This window comes from Rhinopithecus roxellana, chromosome 3 (assembly GCF_007565055.1).
Source record: "Rhinopithecus roxellana isolate Shanxi Qingling chromosome 3, ASM756505v1, whole genome shotgun sequence".
Classification (NCBI taxonomy): Eukaryota; Metazoa; Chordata; class Mammalia; order Primates; family Cercopithecidae; genus Rhinopithecus; species Rhinopithecus roxellana.
The window spans coordinates 23,025,659-23,043,339 of record NC_044551.1 but is presented as its reverse complement, the minus strand read 5'-3'; the positions used below and the strand labels follow the sequence as shown (position 1 = coordinate 23,043,339).

Below are 17,681 nucleotides of genomic sequence, written 5' to 3'. Positions count from 1 at the left end.
CAGCAATTATTATTTCATGGTGCTGTAATGCATGTTGTGTACTTTCTCTGAACTCTCAAATACAGGAAATCTATTCTACTCACTTCTAAACTGATTCCTAATGACAGGGAATGAATGAGAGTTTATAGGTCCTATACCTGAGAGTAAGAAGATGCCCAGAGAAAATGGTGATCCAGACTGCTCACCTCCTACCCATCTTCTTCACTTTGGTACATTGGATGGTGTTATTTTACTTCACTCGGATAACCCCAACAACCCTCATCCACCATGTTGATGCCCTCTTTGCTGTTGGAAGAAGTATGTAAACAGTTTTCACCAAAGCAATACAATGTGCTTAAGCTGAGATCATTGAGAATGGACCTGTTTTCTCCACACCCTCTTCTCCCATCTTAACTGAATGTCAATGCTCAGTGGGACCTTAAAAACCACATATGGAAGATGAAGAGATTTGTCAGCCTGAATACTTCAAAATCCTACCCTACAAACAACGAGGAGCAACTATGTGGACCATTACGTGAGCAAGAATACACTATTTTAGTGTGTTACGTTGCTGAAATGTGAGGATTATCTGATACAACAGCTAGCACTGCCTACCTAACAGAGATTTGAATAGCTCTATTATCAACATAAGTGTGAAAATGTCTCGTTGACATCCTTCTTTCAATTGATTTCAATTTCAAGACACTTAGAAGTGAAATTGCTGGATCATATGGTAATCCTATTTTTAGTTTTTTGAGAAACCTCCATACTGTTTTTCATAGCTACTGTACCATTTTAAATTGCTACCAACAGTGCACAAGGGTTCTAATTTGCTGTGTGTGTGTGTGTGTGTGTGTGTGTGTGTGTGTTTATAGTTATTGTTCTAATTGGTGTGAGGTAATATATTATTGTGGATTTGATTTACATTTTCTTAATGATTAATGATGTTGAGCATTTTTTCATATGGTTGGCCATTTGAATACATTATGTTTGGAGAAATGTTATTCAAGTCCTATGCCTATTTTTTTAGAAAAAGAATACACCTTTTGTATTCTTTTTGTATACGTTTTTTGTATTCTTTTTTTAAAAAAGCAGAATACATTTTTGTAGGTTTTTTATTCTTTATTTTTTAAACTGACAGATAAAATTATACATATTTACCGTGCACAGAATAATGTTTTGAAGTATATGTATATTGAGGAATGACTAAATCTATCTAATTAACATGTGTTTTACCTCACATAGTCATCATTTTGTGGTAAGAACAATTTACATCCATTCCCTTAGCGTTTTTCACAGAATACATTACTAACTATAGTCAGCATGTTGTACAATATATCTCTTGAATGTATTTCTTCTACCTGACTAAAATTTTGTATCCTTTGACCAACATTTCCAGAACTCCCCATCTCCGTACCAACCACTTCAGCCCCTGGTACTCATCATTCTCTCCACTTCTATGAGATCAACTTTTTCCATTCCACATATGAGTAAGATCATGCAGTATTTGTCTTTGCCTGGCTTATTTCACTTAACATAGTGTCCTCCAGATTTATCCATGTTCTTGCAAATGGCAGGACTTTCTTTTTGTGGCTGAATAATATTCCACTGAGTATATACATCAAATTTTCTTTATCCATTTATTTATTGACAAACACTTAGGTTGATTACAGATTTTGGCTATTGTGAATAACGCTGCAATCATTATTGGAGCACAGATATCTCTTTGAAATGCTGACTTCATTTTCTTTGGATATATACCCAGTAGTGGGATCCTGGATCATCTGGTATTTTTACTTTAAAATTTTTGAGAGGCCGGGCGCAGTGGCTCAAGCCTGTAATCCCAGCACTTTGGGAGCCAAGACGGGCAGATCACGAGGTCAGGAGATCGAGACCATCCTGGCTAACACGGTGAAACCCCGTCTTTACTAAAAATACAAAAAATTAGCTGGGCGTGGTGGCGGGTGCCTGTAGTCCCAGCTACTCGGGAGGCTGAGGCGGGAGAATGGCGTGAACCCGGCAGGCGGAGCTTTCAGTGAGCTGAGATCCGGCCACTGCGCTCCAGCCTGGGCAACTCTGTCTCAAAAAAAAAAAAAAGAAAAAAACATTTGAGAAATGTTCATATTATTTTTCATAATGTCTCTGCTAACCTACATTCCCACCAATAGTGTGCAGGGGTAACTTTTTCTCCACATCCTCACCAGCATGTCATCTTTTGTCTTTTTTGTAATAGCCATTCTAACAGGTGTGATATAATATCTCACTGTGGTCAAAATTTTCGTTTCCTTGATGATTAGTAATTTTTTTTTTTTTTTTTATACTTTAAGTTCTAGGGTACATGTGCATAACGTGCAGGTTTGTTACATATGTATACTTATGCCATGTTGGTGTGCTGCACCCATCAACTCGTCAGCACCCATCAATTCATCATTTACATCATGTATAACTCCCCAATGCAATCCCTCCCTCCTCCCCCCTCCCCCCTCCCCATGATAGGCTCCAGTGCGTGATGTTCCCCTTCCCGAGTCCAAGTGATCAGTAATTTTGAACTTTGTTTTATATTTGGCCATTTGTATATCTTCTTTTGAGAAATGACTTTGCCTATTTTATAATATAGCTATCTCTTTTTTTGCTGCTTAGTTGTTTTAGTGTTGAATATTATTTCCAAATAATAATAATAATAGTAGTGTTGAATACTATTTTGGATATTAATTTATTAATTCCTTATCTGTGTATAATACGTGAATATTTTCTACCATTCTGTAGATTGTCCTTTCACTCTGTTGTTCATTTCCTTTGCTGTGCAGAGCTGTTTGGTTTGATGTAATCCTATTTGTCTATTTTTGTTTTTGTTGCTTTTGCTTTTAGGGTCATATTTAAAGTTTCATAGTTTCGGTTCTTACATTTCAGTCTTTAATTCATCTTGAGTTTATTTCTGAATATGGTGTGAGATAATAATCTAGTTTCATTCTTCTGCATGTAAATATCCTGTTTTCTCAACACCATTTATCAAAGAGACTATTCTTTTCTCGTTTTGTGTTTTTGGGACCACTGTTGAAGATCAGTTGGCTGTAAATTCATGGATTTTTTTCTGAAGTCTCTATTCTGTTCTGGTATGTGTTTATTTTTATGCCAGCACCATTCTGTTTTGGTTACTATAGCTTTGTAGTATATTTTGAATTGAGTCAGTGTGATGCCTCCTGGTTTGTTTGTTTTGCTTAAGACTGCTTTGCCTATTCAGGATCTTTTTTGGCTCTGTCTACTTGATTTCAATATATTTTTTCTACTTTGATGAAGAATGTTGTTATTATTTAGATAGCAAATACATTTATTCTCTAGATCACTTTGAATAGTATTGACATTTTAACAATATTATTTCATTTCATGAATATGAAATATCTTCTCATTTGTGCTGTCTCCAATTTCTTTTCACAATGTTTTAGAATTTTTAATGTACAGTTCTTTCACTTCTTTGGTAAAGTTTATTGTTAAGTATCTTATTTTTACAGCTATTGTAAATGAGATTTTTTAAAATTTATTTATCAGTTTGTGGTTACTGTACAGAAATGCTATTAATTTTTGAATGTTAATTTTATATACTGCAACTTTGCTGGATTTTTTGTTAGTTGTAAATTTTTTTTACTGGTTTCTGCAGGGTTTTCTATGCATCAAATTAAGTCATCTGTAAACAGAGACAATTTAACTTCTTCCTTTCCAATTTGGATGCCTATAATTTTTTTCTTTTGTCTAATTGCTCTAGCTAAAAGAACCTTCAGTTCTATATTGAATAGAAATCTTGAGAGTGGCCATTCTTGCCTTATTCTTTATCTTAAAGGAAAAGCTTTCTTCTTTTCCCCACTGAGTATGATGCTAGCTGTGGGTTTGTCATATATAGCCCTTATTTTGTTAGGGTACATTTCTCCTATACCTAATTTTTGGGAATTTTTATGATGAATGTAGAATTTTATCAAATAATATTTCTGCATTTATTGAAGCAATCACATATTTTATATTATTTATTTTGTTAATACAGTGTATCACATATACTAATTTGCATGTGTTGAACTGTCCTTGCATTCCTGGGATGAATCCTACTTGATTATGGTGAATGATCTTTAAATGTGCTATTGAATTAGGTTTGTTAGTACCTTGTTGAAGATTTTTGAATCCATATTCATCAGAGATAATGTCCTGTTGTTTTCTATTTTTATAGTGTCTTTATCTGGCTTTGATATGAGGAAGATGCTGGCCGTGTAAAATGAGTTTTAAAGTATTCTCTTCTTTTCAATATTTTTCAGCAGTGAGGCCTTCAGGTCTAGGGCCTTTCTTTGATGACATACTCTTTATTACTGATTCTATCTCCTTACTTGTTGAACTGTGAAGATTTTGTGCTTATTCCCAATTCAATTTTGGTAGCTTTTATGCATCAAGGCATTTATCATTTCTCCTAGGTTATTCATTATGTTGGCATATAATTATTCATAGTAGCCTCATGATTTTTTTCTGTTTCTGTTATATCAGTTATAATCCTTCCTTTTACATTTATGATTTTATTCAAGTCTTTTTTCTTAGTCAGCTTAGATTAAAGTTTATTGACTTTGTTGATCTTTTCGAAAGCCCACCTTTTAGATTCATTGATTTTTCTATTATTTTTCTAGTCTCTGTTTAACTTATTTCTGCTCTGATTTTAATTATTTTCTTCCTTCCACTAACTTGGAGCTTAGCTTTTTGTTTTTCTTTACTTGAGGTGCCATATTAGCTTGTTTATTTAAGATTTTTCTTTTCTTTTTTTTGATGTAGGCATTTATTGTTGCTACTTTCCCTCTTAGACCTGCTTTTACTATATTTCACAGGCTTCACTATATTGTGTTTCTATTTCACTAGTCTCAAGAAGTTTTTAACTTTTTTTTATTTCTTCATTGACCCATTGGTGGTTCATGAGCATGATGTTAATTTATGTGTGTAGGTTGCAGTCAGGTGAGATGGCGCCATAGCACTCCAGCCTGGTGATAGAGGGAGACACTGCCTCAAAAAAAAAAAAAAAAAAAAAAAAAAAAAAAAAAAAAAAAAAAAAAAAAAAAAAAAAAAAAAAAAAATTGGTGTTGACTACAACATGGATGGAAGACACTGTTATTCTAAGTGAAATAACCCAGGAATGGAAAACCAAACATCGTATGCTCTTACTCACACGTGGCAGTTAAGCTATGAGAACGTAAAGGCATAAGAATGATACATTGGACTTTAGGGACTTGAGGGAGAGAGTGGGAGGGGAGTGAGGGATAAAAGACTACACATTGAGTACAGTATACACTGCTCGGGTGATGGGTGCACCACAATCTCAGAAATCACCACTAAAGAACGTATTTATGTAATCAAACACCACTTGCTCCCTAAAAACCTATTGAAATAAAAAATAAAATTTTTAAAAATGGATAGCCAGGGATCTAAACAGTCCTCATTTGCCTCCTGATCAAGAGCCTGCAGTGATCTTAGGCACAAAAAGTGTTGTCCATGCCCTTCCCTGGCCATAAGAAAAAAAAAATTAGAAGAAACAGAACTCTAATTATTTTAAATGCCCTGTACCTTATTCACTGGGTTTCCTTGTTTGTTGAGACCTCCAGAAACTGTCTCTGGGGCATAAACATCAAAAATAATACAATCGACTCCACACATGGGACTTTGCAGTTCAATACACTCCTCTGCAAGGACATCACTGCAGTGGCTTGAACCATTTGTTTCATCCCTGGAAGGCAAGCCTTACATTCATTGGTATTGATTTATTCTGTCTGGAAATGGCAGCCACTAATTTTAATCATTGCATGACATGTAGCTTTTTGCAATTCAGTGCTGCCTTTTCCTGGGTCACTGCTCTGAGAATTTCATCACCATCATACATCACTACATCCTGACATACATTACTTTACCTTATATAGTAAAAAGTGCTCCTTCATTAGACTTTGACATTAGTTTACTTTTCTGACTTGCAGTTCAAGATGGGTTTAGCTTGAGTAATTCTCCAGGCTCAAAACATATTTTGTTTCATCCATGGGACTAAAGAAAAACACTGGGAAGAATTAGGTTTACTTCAGAAAAGAGCAATTCTGGTATGATGGAGTGATCTGAGACATCCTAGTTTTCAGGAATGCAGAGAAGATTAAGGCAGGTCCAAGTACATATCTCTTTGTCGACAGACATCAGAAGAAAATCCTAAAGCCCAAAGTGGAAGGACAGTCATACGTTATTTCCTGATTGAAGCCCAGAGACATTCTAGTGCTGGATGAGACAATGGGGGACAAAGCCAGCCTTATCTTAGTCTGGGGCAAAAGCTATGGGGTTAACTTGGAAGTTTTGGGAAGACCTTCACAAGAGAGCTGTACTTATCTATCCAGTATCCTTTGCTCATTCCTCCTTGTTAATGAGAATCCGAATTTGTTTAGGGCAGCAGTGTGCCCAGCTAAAAGACAGCAAGGTGCCCAGCAATCTTTGAGACTAAATTCTAGCTAATGAATTACAAGCAGGAATTTTGGGTGAACCATATAAACATTCCTCAAGAAGGATGAACAGCAAGGTCTTTCCTCCATTTCTCCTGCTACTGTCTGGAACACAGGTGGCTAGAGATCAGTAGACATTTTGGGTTAAGAAAAGGGTGGCTTTGCATATAGGGTATAAAAGTGAAATGACAGAAGTAGTTTGGATCTCCAGTGGTCCCAGAGATGCCAAATCAGCCCTGGATCATCTCCCTCAAGGATGATTTTTCACAAGACGAAATCAACCGTTTTCATTTCTTATCCCTGTAACTAGCAGTGAGACAGATTTCCTAAATCAACTAGTCTCCCACACATACCACCCACTCTAAATACACACAGGCACACATACAGCTGAGGTGCCACGCGTGCTTATCCACTGACTTATATTCATCTTTTAAAATTTGAATATTCCTGAAGGAAGTAACTAATGAAGTCTCAGTTTTGTTTTTCTACAGTCTTCTATTATTTCTTTTCTTTTTGGGAGAGGGGGGCATATGTGTTAATTTAATTCATTCACATAATTTGTAAGGATCAATTCAGTGTGATTGAGCTATCTATAACCTTAAGTATGTATCTTTTATTTATGCTAGAAATATTTCTATTATTCTTTTCTAACTATTTTCAAACATAAAGTAAATTATTGTAGTCACCCTACTGATCTACCAAATACTGGGTCTTATTTTTTCTATCAGATAAAATACATCTCTGACCAGTTGGAACAGATACCTGAGATGGACAATTGAGATAATAAATATGAAAAAGAGGAGCTGTTGGCAGAGGAAGCATAACTGTGAATTTTCTTTCAGAAGTTTTCATATTGTGACTCACCAATATGGAAAGCATGCATATTTTAATTCACAAAAATCATAAGAAAGTCAAAAGAATTAAACAGTTGCTTGCATAGAATGTGGAGATATGGTTGAATACTTGTTTTTTGTTTGTTTGTTGTTTGTTTTTTCTTTTTTGAGATGGAGTTTCGCTCTGTCGCCCAGGCTGGAATGCAGTGGTGTTATCTCGACTCACTGCAACCTCCGCCTCTCAGGTTCAAGCAATTCTCATGCCTTTACCTCCCCAGTAGCTGGGATTACAGGCACCCACCATCATGCCTGGATAGTTTTTGTGTTTTTAGTAGAGATGGGGTCTCACCATGTTGGCCAGGCTGGTCTCAAACTCGTGACCTCAAGTGATCCAAGTGTGTAGTTTTAATTTATAATACTTAAAAATAATATAAATAAATTATATTTCAAATAAAGAAAACAGTCTCAATATATCTTATTGTAATTAACTTTAAAATACATTAAAATAGAGTTCTCCTTCTAGGTGAGATGAGAAAACATAACCCAGATGTAATCATTCACCTTAAACAACTAAAACACTGGACAAAATATGGAAATAGTGGTTTTTAAAACATTGGACACCACGTAAAATAAACAACAACAACAGTGACCTCTGAGAAGTGGAAAACCAGCAAGACAATCCATAGGATTACCGCAGGTTTTAGCCTAGGAGAGTCTACAGGCCATGGCATAGGGACAGGAATGAGGGTGGAGTCCAGTGGATTCCTGAGTTTAAGGGATGGAATGAAGAGTCTGGGAAGAATGAGGTGCTTGTAATTCACAGGGCAGAGTAATGGGAAAGGCGGAGGTACACAGAGGCCCAGAAGCATGTAGAAGATCCCCCTCAGGTCTTCAGTTAGATATGAAGTAATGCCTGCATGTGAAGAATCTGAAGCTGGGGACAAGCAAAACAGAGTTATAACCATCAAGCCAAAATAGAAGGGAAGATTAAAATTATAAAAATGCTGATTTTTTTTTTTTTTTACAGTTCTGACATGTAAAGACTTTGGAGGTCATCACTCTTATCCCTACAACAAGAAGAGGCTGAACAGACAGAATACATGACTTTTTAGAGCCTATTACAAAACTTAGGTTGCAAAGCAAACTGCCATTTTGCACTGTGGATAGACAGTTGAATTTTAAGATTCAGAGCTCAGATCTGTCTAACTGAAGACGTAGACACTAGTGCCATGAGATGGCTTACCCTGCCAGAAATGTTCAAAGCAGTTTTTCAAGGGAAATAAAGTGATATGTGGCTCATATGTATATATAAACCAAAGGAAAAGCATCAGAGAAGGAATAAGTGAAAGTCAAATAATACTTTAATCTTCCTTATTCTTAATTGATCTAAAAGATACCTATTTGTTTAAAGTAGGAATAGTAACAATGTATTGAGTTACAAACATAGATAGTAAAATTACAGCAATTCTTGGCCTGTGGTAAAGCATAACGCTTCAGAAGGGTCGGCCAGCCTACCCAGTGGTGGGTTGATTACATCAGACTATTTTCATTATGGAGGACAGAGTTTCTTGTTTGTAGTAGAATAGACACTAGGTATGTTTGTCTTCCATTCTTGCGATGCATCTGCTAAGACTACCACCCACAGACTAATAGAATGCCTTCTCCATCATCATGGTATTCTACAAGTGATCACTTCTGAACACAGAACATATTCCCCAGTAAATGATGCACGCCATTGGTTTCATGTTTATGGTATTTACTGGTATCACTATGTTTCCCAACATCCTGAAGTAGCTGCCTTGGTGGAATGGTAGAATGACCTTTTCAAAACTCAGTTAGCTGTCAGCTGGGTGTCAACATCTTGTGGGGTGAAGGAAATAAACTCCAAAGTGTAACATATGCTCAAAATCAGTATTTAATTTATGGTGCTATTTCTCTTTATATTAGTACATTTCACGCTCATGATAAAGACATACCCAAGACTGGGCAATTTACAAAAGAAAGAGGTTTATTAGATTTAAAGTTTCATGTGGCTGGGGAAGTCTCACAATCATGGCAGAAAGCAAGGAGAAGAAAGTCACATCTTACACGAGTGGTGGCAGGCAGAGAGAGAGAGTTTGTGCAGGAAAACTCCCATTTTTAAAACCATGAGACTTAGTTACTATCACGAGGACAGCACAGGAAAGACTCGCTCCCATGATTCAGTCATCTCCCACCAGGTCCCTCCCACAATACGTGGGAATCATGGGAACTACAAGATGAGATTTGGGTGGGGATGCACAGTCAAACCATATCACTCCTATAGCCAAGACTAATTGTTCCAGGGATCAAGGGGTGGAATGAGAGGGACTCCTTTCTCTATTACCCCCTCTAATCCACTGGGAAAACTTTTGTTTCCTGTTTCTTTGACTTTAGATTCTGCTGGTTTAGCACTCTTAAGTCCAGAGGAAGGAATGGTCTCACCTGGGGATTAAAAAAATAAATTATTCCATTGAACTGGAAGTTGAGACAGCCACCTGGGCACTTTGAGCTCCTCGTGCTTCTGATTCAACAAGTAAAGATTCAGGTTTTGGTACTGGCTAGGTTAGTTGATTCTGGCTCCAAAGGAAAAAGTGAGTTGCTGTTACATAATGCAGGTAAGGAGTATGTCTGAAATGTGGGTAATCCAGGGTGTACTTTAGTATTCTCATGTGCTATGATTATAAAGTTGGCCGAACGAGGTGGCTCACACCTGTAATCCCAGCACTTTGGGAGGCCAAGGCAGGCAGATAGCCTGAGGTCAGGAGTTCAAGTCCAGCCTGACCAACATGGCAAAACTTCGTCTCCACTAAAAATGCAAAAAATTAGCTAGGCACTATGGTGGACACCTGTAATCCCAGCTACTCAGGAGGCTGAGGCAGGGAGAATTGCTTGAACCCAGAAGATGGGGGTTGCAGTCAGCCAAGTTTGTGCTACTGCATTCCAGCCTGAGCAACAGAGTGAGACTCCATCTCCAAAAAAAAAAAAAAAAAAAAATTAAAAATAAATAAAGTCAATGGAAAATTAAAACAATCCAATTTGAGCAGGACTGCTAATGGCACAGGCCCTTCCAAAATGAGGTTTAGGTAATCCCATCAGGCAAGGCAATCATGGCAAGCTGAGGTACTTGAGGAGAAAATATAAAATAGGTTGCAGAGAAAGGTATTTATAAATACCAGCTATGACCACATAAGCAATTCCAAAAATAATAACTGTGTAATGAATATGTCTTTATTTTGATATAAATATGCTTGCATGTATATAAATAAAATATTTTTGTTTCTTTCTTCCCATACCTTTATTATCTAATGAAATATATATTAATAATATTGATGCTGAGCAAAAGAGTCTCCATACAAAAGTGTGCATACTACATAGTAACATTCATGGGAAATTTTTGAATAGGAAAATTAATCTGTGGCAGAAAAAAGGATCAGTACTTAGATTGCATCTGGAGCAGAGGAATTCACTAGGAAATAGTTCAAGAGATCTTTTTGTGGAGATGGAGATATTGTATATCTTGATAGCAGCACACTTTAAACAGGTGCAGGTGTATGTCTCAGTATTTTAGTTACAGAACGTCAAAGGAGTATGAATCAGCTAGGAGAAGAGTAAACATCACCCCAAAGGGGAAAAAAGAAACACAAAACTCTGCAACATTTTCTAGGGAAATGGTGAGCATGTTTTCAGTTGTAGGTGGGATATATGTTAGACAAAAGTATGACTTTATTGGTACCCTTCATTGGAGAGCAAGTATGGTTAAAGGAGTAGTGTATGGGTGTCAAGTTGACAAGGGATGGGCTGTGATGGCTTTAAAATATGTTAACTTAGACTAGACTACATCTCTCAGAATTCACTTTCTTGTATGTTTCCAGTTATGACAGACCACAGGAAGATTCTTGAGAGAGCTGGAAGGGGAAGAAGGCGCTGGTCAATTTGTAGCGCACATGCTTTGTTGATCTGCGGACTTACCTGTTGATGTGCAGCAGCAGCTTCGTCTGCCATTGCTCTACATTCCCCTGGATCCTCCTACAGCTTCTCCAACCCCTGGACCAGATGTTTATGTGTGTTTAGCTTTGTGAAGAAAGGCTCTGGATTCTGAAGGACCTCAGCGTGAGACCACAGACACAGACAACCAGGACAAACACCACTTTGAGTTTATCCTCATGGGATTCCAGCTCATGCTTGTGAGTCCTGCATACTCATGATCCTCACTTTCTGACTAAATGGACTATGAACTTCTAGCTTTGCCATCAGAGGAAGAGATAGCAGCTCTACATCTGCGGGACCAGCCCCCACAATTTTGTAAGCCACCTTTCTGTAACAAATCCCTTCATACATCTCCTACTGGTTCTGTTACTTTGGATGAATCTCAACCAATACAAAACTAGCACACAACCCAAATAGCCATCATAAAACTAATGGATAAATGCATTGTTGTACCATTTGCACATAGACAACTGCTCATCAAATAGGAAATAACACATTTTTGATGCACAAAACAACGTGTATGAATCTCACAGACATGCTGAACAAAAGAGTCTCCATACAAAAGTGTGCATACTACATAGTAGCATTCATGGGAAATTTTTGAACAGGAAAAAATAATCTATGGCAGAAAAAAGGATCAGTACTTAGACTGCCTCTGGAGCAGAGGAATTCACTAGGAAATAGCTCAAGAAATCTTTTTGTGGAGATGGAAATGTTGTATATATTGATAACAGCACAGTTTAAACAGGTGCATGCATTTGTCAAAACTCATCACATTGCACGCTTAGAATTTCTTCATTTCATTATATATAAATTTTACTTAAATATATTGTAAATAAATATTGTACTCTATTTGCTAGACTTGATTTTTATAGTGGTGGTGTATGTCAACAGTGCTGAAACTAATCATAAGTGAACATCAGACGTACTGAATTTAAGAAATATGCAACAAAATAACTGGCCTGCACTATTGAAAAATAGCAAGGTTAAGAAAGTCAAAGAAAGGCCAATGCATTTCTAGATTGAATGATGTTAGCAGCACTTAACCCAATTTGAATTGCATCCTAGACTAGGGCAAAATATATATATAAATGCTATTACTAAGACACTTGGAAAATTTGAATGAATTATAAATCATATAATATTTTATCAAAACAAACTTTTCTGATTTTGATCATTGTGGTTATGTTAGACGACATACAATGAAGTATTTAGAGGTAATGGGGCATTATGTCTCAAAATTGCTTTAAAATGGTTCCAAAATAATACATATATATATATATATATATATATATACACACACACACACACACACATATGAGAGGGAGGAAGAAAAAGTAAATGGGGCAAAATAAACAATTTCTGATCTTGGGTAAACTGTATACAGAAGTTCTTTGTACTAATCTTGAAATTTTTCTGTAAATGTGAAATTATAGCAAAATAAAAAGTTATAACAATAAAATTATAAGATTCATTTTTTTAATGGAGGAAAAGGGAGTTTGGAGAGCATTTCAGACTCATAGAGACAAAGTTTTTTTCTGTGGGAAATCACTTGATAATGATTTTAGTAGCTATAAATGTATAACTATAAAATCTATTACTATGCATTTGCAGTTTTTTAATTAAATCTAGATTTCACTGGATGCAGTAGTTGTTATGGCTTTTTTTTTCTTAATCACTGCATCATTATTAGATCTAGTCACATCTTTTACTTTACACCTTACACTTTTGTGGTCTAGCCAGACAGCTTTCACAAAAAGCAGCTGCTATGCACATACCAAGTTTTACTTACTCTGCTAGCTAAATGTCCATTTTGTTTCATAGTCATGGTATAGCCAATTGTTTAAGAGCTGGCTACAGTCACATTCTTTCATTAGCAGGGCTGGCCTTTTTTTCAAATGTTTTTTTCATTCAGGTTGTGAAATACCTGCACTTGCAGACTACACTGGCTCTGGTGAACTACAAAGAAAACTCATTGATAATTTTAGATGAGAACAGTGCTGAACAGAAGATGCATAGAGGTGAGTGCCTGAGGCAGGAGGCTTTAACAAGACTGATGAGGAGAGGACACACTGAGGAGGAGATCTGTGAAATAAGGACCTTAGCATCAGACCGGAGAGTGGCAACTTGGGGAGTAGCCTTCCAGGTAGAAAACAGCAGCCACTGCAAGACCCTTGCTTAGCTTTGGTGAGGTTGATTTTGAGAAAGTCCACATAGCTAGAGCAGAGTGAGAAGAGAGTCAGTGGACTGAGATGAGCCTGAGAGATGATGGAATGACCACAGACTATGTGGGACCAAGGAGAGCAGCAGAGGCACATACATTTCATTCTAGGTGAAATGGGGAGTTCCTGGTAAATTTTAGGAAGAGATTTTGGTGATTCTGACATACTTAACCACATTCTTTAATTTTCCATGGCCTGTCTGCACAAGTGGCCTGTGTTTCAGAGAAAATGCTTATACAACTTTGTGTGGGTTTCCAAGGTGTCTAGGTATGAAGTCAAAGTTTCTTGATTCTGCTTCCATTTTTCGAATACCTACCAACAATACTAGCTCCACTCATCATATCTCCTAGCCCTTTCCTTAGCTTAGATAATCCAAGGGAGATCCAGTTCCTTCCAACTATAACAATCTAGTAGACATAGGTAGGAAATACCGGGAATAAGGCTGAGGTAACGCCACCACCACCTTCGCCACAACTACCACCACCATCACCATCATATTCCTTAACACCACCATCACCGTGAAAAATAACAGCCCACAATCACCACTACCAACAACAACAATAACAACCACCACCACTGCAACACAACCACCACCACCAATAACAACTGCTCATCTTCATCCCAGCTGATCACAACGATGTCTCAGCTCCAGGCTGCAGTGTAAGCACCTTCACCTGAACGCCAGACTAGGAAGAATGCTTCACCTGTCTATAAACGCTCCTGGCCATGAGGAGAAAATTTTCAGTGCTTTTGCTATCAGATGTGTCGTTCCTTAAAAGAAATGGCAATATTTTTGCTAAAACTATAAATATGCTTCAGTGGGTTGTACATTTAGTTATTAGTATTAAAATTGGACATGCCAGCTTACAGTGGATATTGAACTGAATTTCATTCTGTCTTTTTGCTTTCTCCATTCCCACAAGTGATTCTCCTCTGAATGTGAACAGGATGAGCCCATTTAATTTTATGAACTTTATGTGTTGAAGTTATTTTGTTCCATTGTGTTTCAATTATTTCAGTCTGATGAAATAAAAATGTGGCCACATTTCTAAAGACCAAATCTAGATTGTTGCATACAAGGGATATTTTTGTTTTACAAGATAAAGACAAATGCACACATATGTGGTTGCAGAACTATTTACAAGAACAAAGACTTGGAACCAACCTAAATGCCCATCAATGATAGACTGGATAAAGAAAACGTGGCACATATACACAATGGAATACTATGCAACCATAAAAAAGAATGGGTTCATGTCCTTTGCAGGGACATGGATGAAACTGGAAGCCATCACTCTCAGCAAACTATCATGGGAACAGAAAACCAGACACCACATTTTCTCACTCATAAGTGGGAGTTGGACATTGAGAACACATGGACACAGGGAGGGGAACATCACACACTGGGGCCTGACAGGGTGTTGGGGCAAGGGAATGGAGAGCATTAGGACAAATACCTAATGCACGTAGGGCTTAAAAACTAGATGACTGGTTGATATGCAACAAACCTGCACATTCTGGATATGTAACCCAGAACTTAAAGTAAAATAAAATAAAACAAAAAGTTTTCTTCAAGTATATAAAACGAAGGAGGTATAATTAGCAGTGCTATATTCTGGAAGAAAAATGCACATAACGTAAGAACAGAATCCTAGATAAAACTAATTTATTAACACAAATTAATTTCATACAGAGTTTTCCAGAGGACCTGTGTTATGAGCCTTGTGTATTCTAATGACAACTGCTTGAAAGCATTGGTTTCTCTCATATGATGAACTATGGTACTATTTTTTTGGGAGGTGTCATATTAAATACACAAAGACAAAATTCATTAACTGGAAAATAATTTATTTAAATAAAACTAATCTTTATTTAAAGTTCTTAAAATGTAAGAATGAACAAGAGTCCCTATTCTTAAGGACCTATGACTCTAGACTCTAGAACTAGATCTAGAACTAGAACTAGAACTCTAGTTCTTTTCTGTGTATTTTAGAGGAAGACATAATCTACGATATGGTTTGGATTTGTGTCCCTACTCAAATCTCCTGTAAAACTGTAATCCCCGGTGTTAGAGGATGGGTGTGGTGGGAGATGATTGGATCATGGGAATGGATTTCCCTTTTGCTGTTCTCATGACAGTGAGTTCTCATGAGATCTCATTGTTTAAAACTGTGTGGCACTTCCCCCTTCGCTCTCTTCCTGCTGCTCTGGCCATGCGAGACATGCCTTCTTCCTCTTCATCTTTTACCATGATTGTAAGTTTCCTGAGGCCTCCGCAGTCATGCTTCCTGTACAGCCTGCAGAATTATGAGTCAATTAAACCTCTTTTCTTAATAAATTACCAGATCTCAGGTAATTCTTTATAACAATATGAGAGCTGATTAATGCAGCCTATAAAAAATTACTAGTCTGGAGCCAGTTTACCACTGAGATAGATGTGAAAAATAAAGGATAAAACAAGAAAGTTGATGTCTTATGCTTATTTATAAATATAATCAGATATTATAAATGTTTTCTTTTTAACTTAATAATTTTCAAGACACTTTTCATGTTACCTCGTTTGAGTCCCATATTTAAGAAAATTGATATCACTTTCATATTCTGGAAAGAAAATTGTTCAGAGGCCCAAGGTTACATGACAAGTGTGAAGCCAAATGGCAGCAAAAATAAATGACAATATGCAGAACAGGCCTTCAACAAAATTCAACATCTCTTCATGTTAAAAATTATCAATAAACTATGTATTGACAGATCATATCTCAAAATAATAAGAGCTACTTATGACAAACCCACAGCCAATACCATACTGAATGATCAAAAGCTGGAAGCTTTCCCTTTGAAAACTGACACAAGAAAAGGATGGCCTCTCTCATCACTCCTATTCAACTAGTATTGGAAGTTCTGGCCAGGGCAATCTGGCCAGAGAAAGAAATAAAGGGTTATTCAAATAGGAAGAGAGGAAGTCAAATTGTCTCTGTTTGCAGATGACATGATTCTATATTTAGAAAACCCCATCATCTCAGGTCAAAAGCTTCTTAAGCTGATAAGCAACTTCAGCAAAGTCTCAGGATACAAAATCAATGTGAAAAACTCACAAGCATTCCTATATGCCAACAAAAGACAAGCAGAGAGCCAAATCATGAATGAACTCCCATTCACAATTGCTACAAAGAGAACAAAATACAAAGCAATACAACTTACAAGGGACATGAAAGACCTCTTCAAGGAAAACTGAAAACCACTGCTCAAGGAAATAAGGAAGTACACAAATAAATGTAAAAACATTCCACTCTCATGGATAGGAAGAATCAATATCATGAAAATGGCCAACCTGCCCAAAGCAATTTATATATTCAATACTATTCCCATCAAACTACCATTGACGTTCTTCACAGAATTAGAAAAAACTACTTTAAATTTCATATGGAACCAAAAAAGAGCCCGTATAACCAAGACAATCCTAAGCAAAAAGAACAAAGCTGGAGGCATCATGCTACCTGACTTCAAATTATACTACATGGCTACAGTAACCAAAACAGCATGGTGCTGGTACCAAAACGGATATATAGACCAATGCAACATAACAGAGACCTCAGAAATAACACCACACATCTACAACCATCTGATCTTCAGCAAATCTGACAGAAACAAGGAATGGGGAAAGGATTCCCTATTTAATAAATGATGCTGGGAAAACTGTCTAGCCAAATGAAGAAAACTGAAACTGGACCCCTTCCTTACACCTTACACAAAAATTAACTCAGGATGGATTAAAGATTTAAATGTAAGACCTACAACCATAAAAAAAACCCTAGAAGAAAACCTAACCAATATCATTCAGGACATAGGCATGGGCAAAGACTTCATGATTAAAATGCCAAAAGCAATTATAACAAAAGCCAAAATTGACAAATGGGATCTAGTTAAACTAAAGAGCTTCTGTGCAGCAAAAGAAACTATCATCAGAGTGAACAGTCAACCTACGGAATAGCAGAAAAATTTTGCAATCTACCCATCTGACAAAGGTCTAGTATCCAGAATCTATAATGAACTTAAACTAATTTACAAGAAATATCTAACAACCCCATCAAAAAGTGGGCAAAGGATATGAACAGACCCTTGTCAAAAGAAGACCTGGTTTCATTTTG

General features: G+C 36.7%; 1 protein-coding gene across 1 annotated transcript in view; it reads left to right on the top strand.

Annotated features, from left to right (window-relative positions):
- The window catches only part of LOC115896341 (splicing factor, proline- and glutamine-rich-like), a 148,468-nt gene extending 136,604 nt beyond the window's left edge, over nucleotides 1-11,864 (top strand). Inside the window, exon 4 of the mRNA XM_030926655.1 lies at nucleotides 11,197-11,864. Coding sequence (XP_030782515.1) covers nucleotides 11,197-11,224 — 28 coding nt within the window. The 3' untranslated portion in view covers nucleotides 11,225-11,864. The remainder of the gene's footprint in view (nucleotides 1-11,196) is intronic.
- The last annotated feature ends 5,817 nt before the right edge of the window (nucleotides 11,865-17,681 follow it).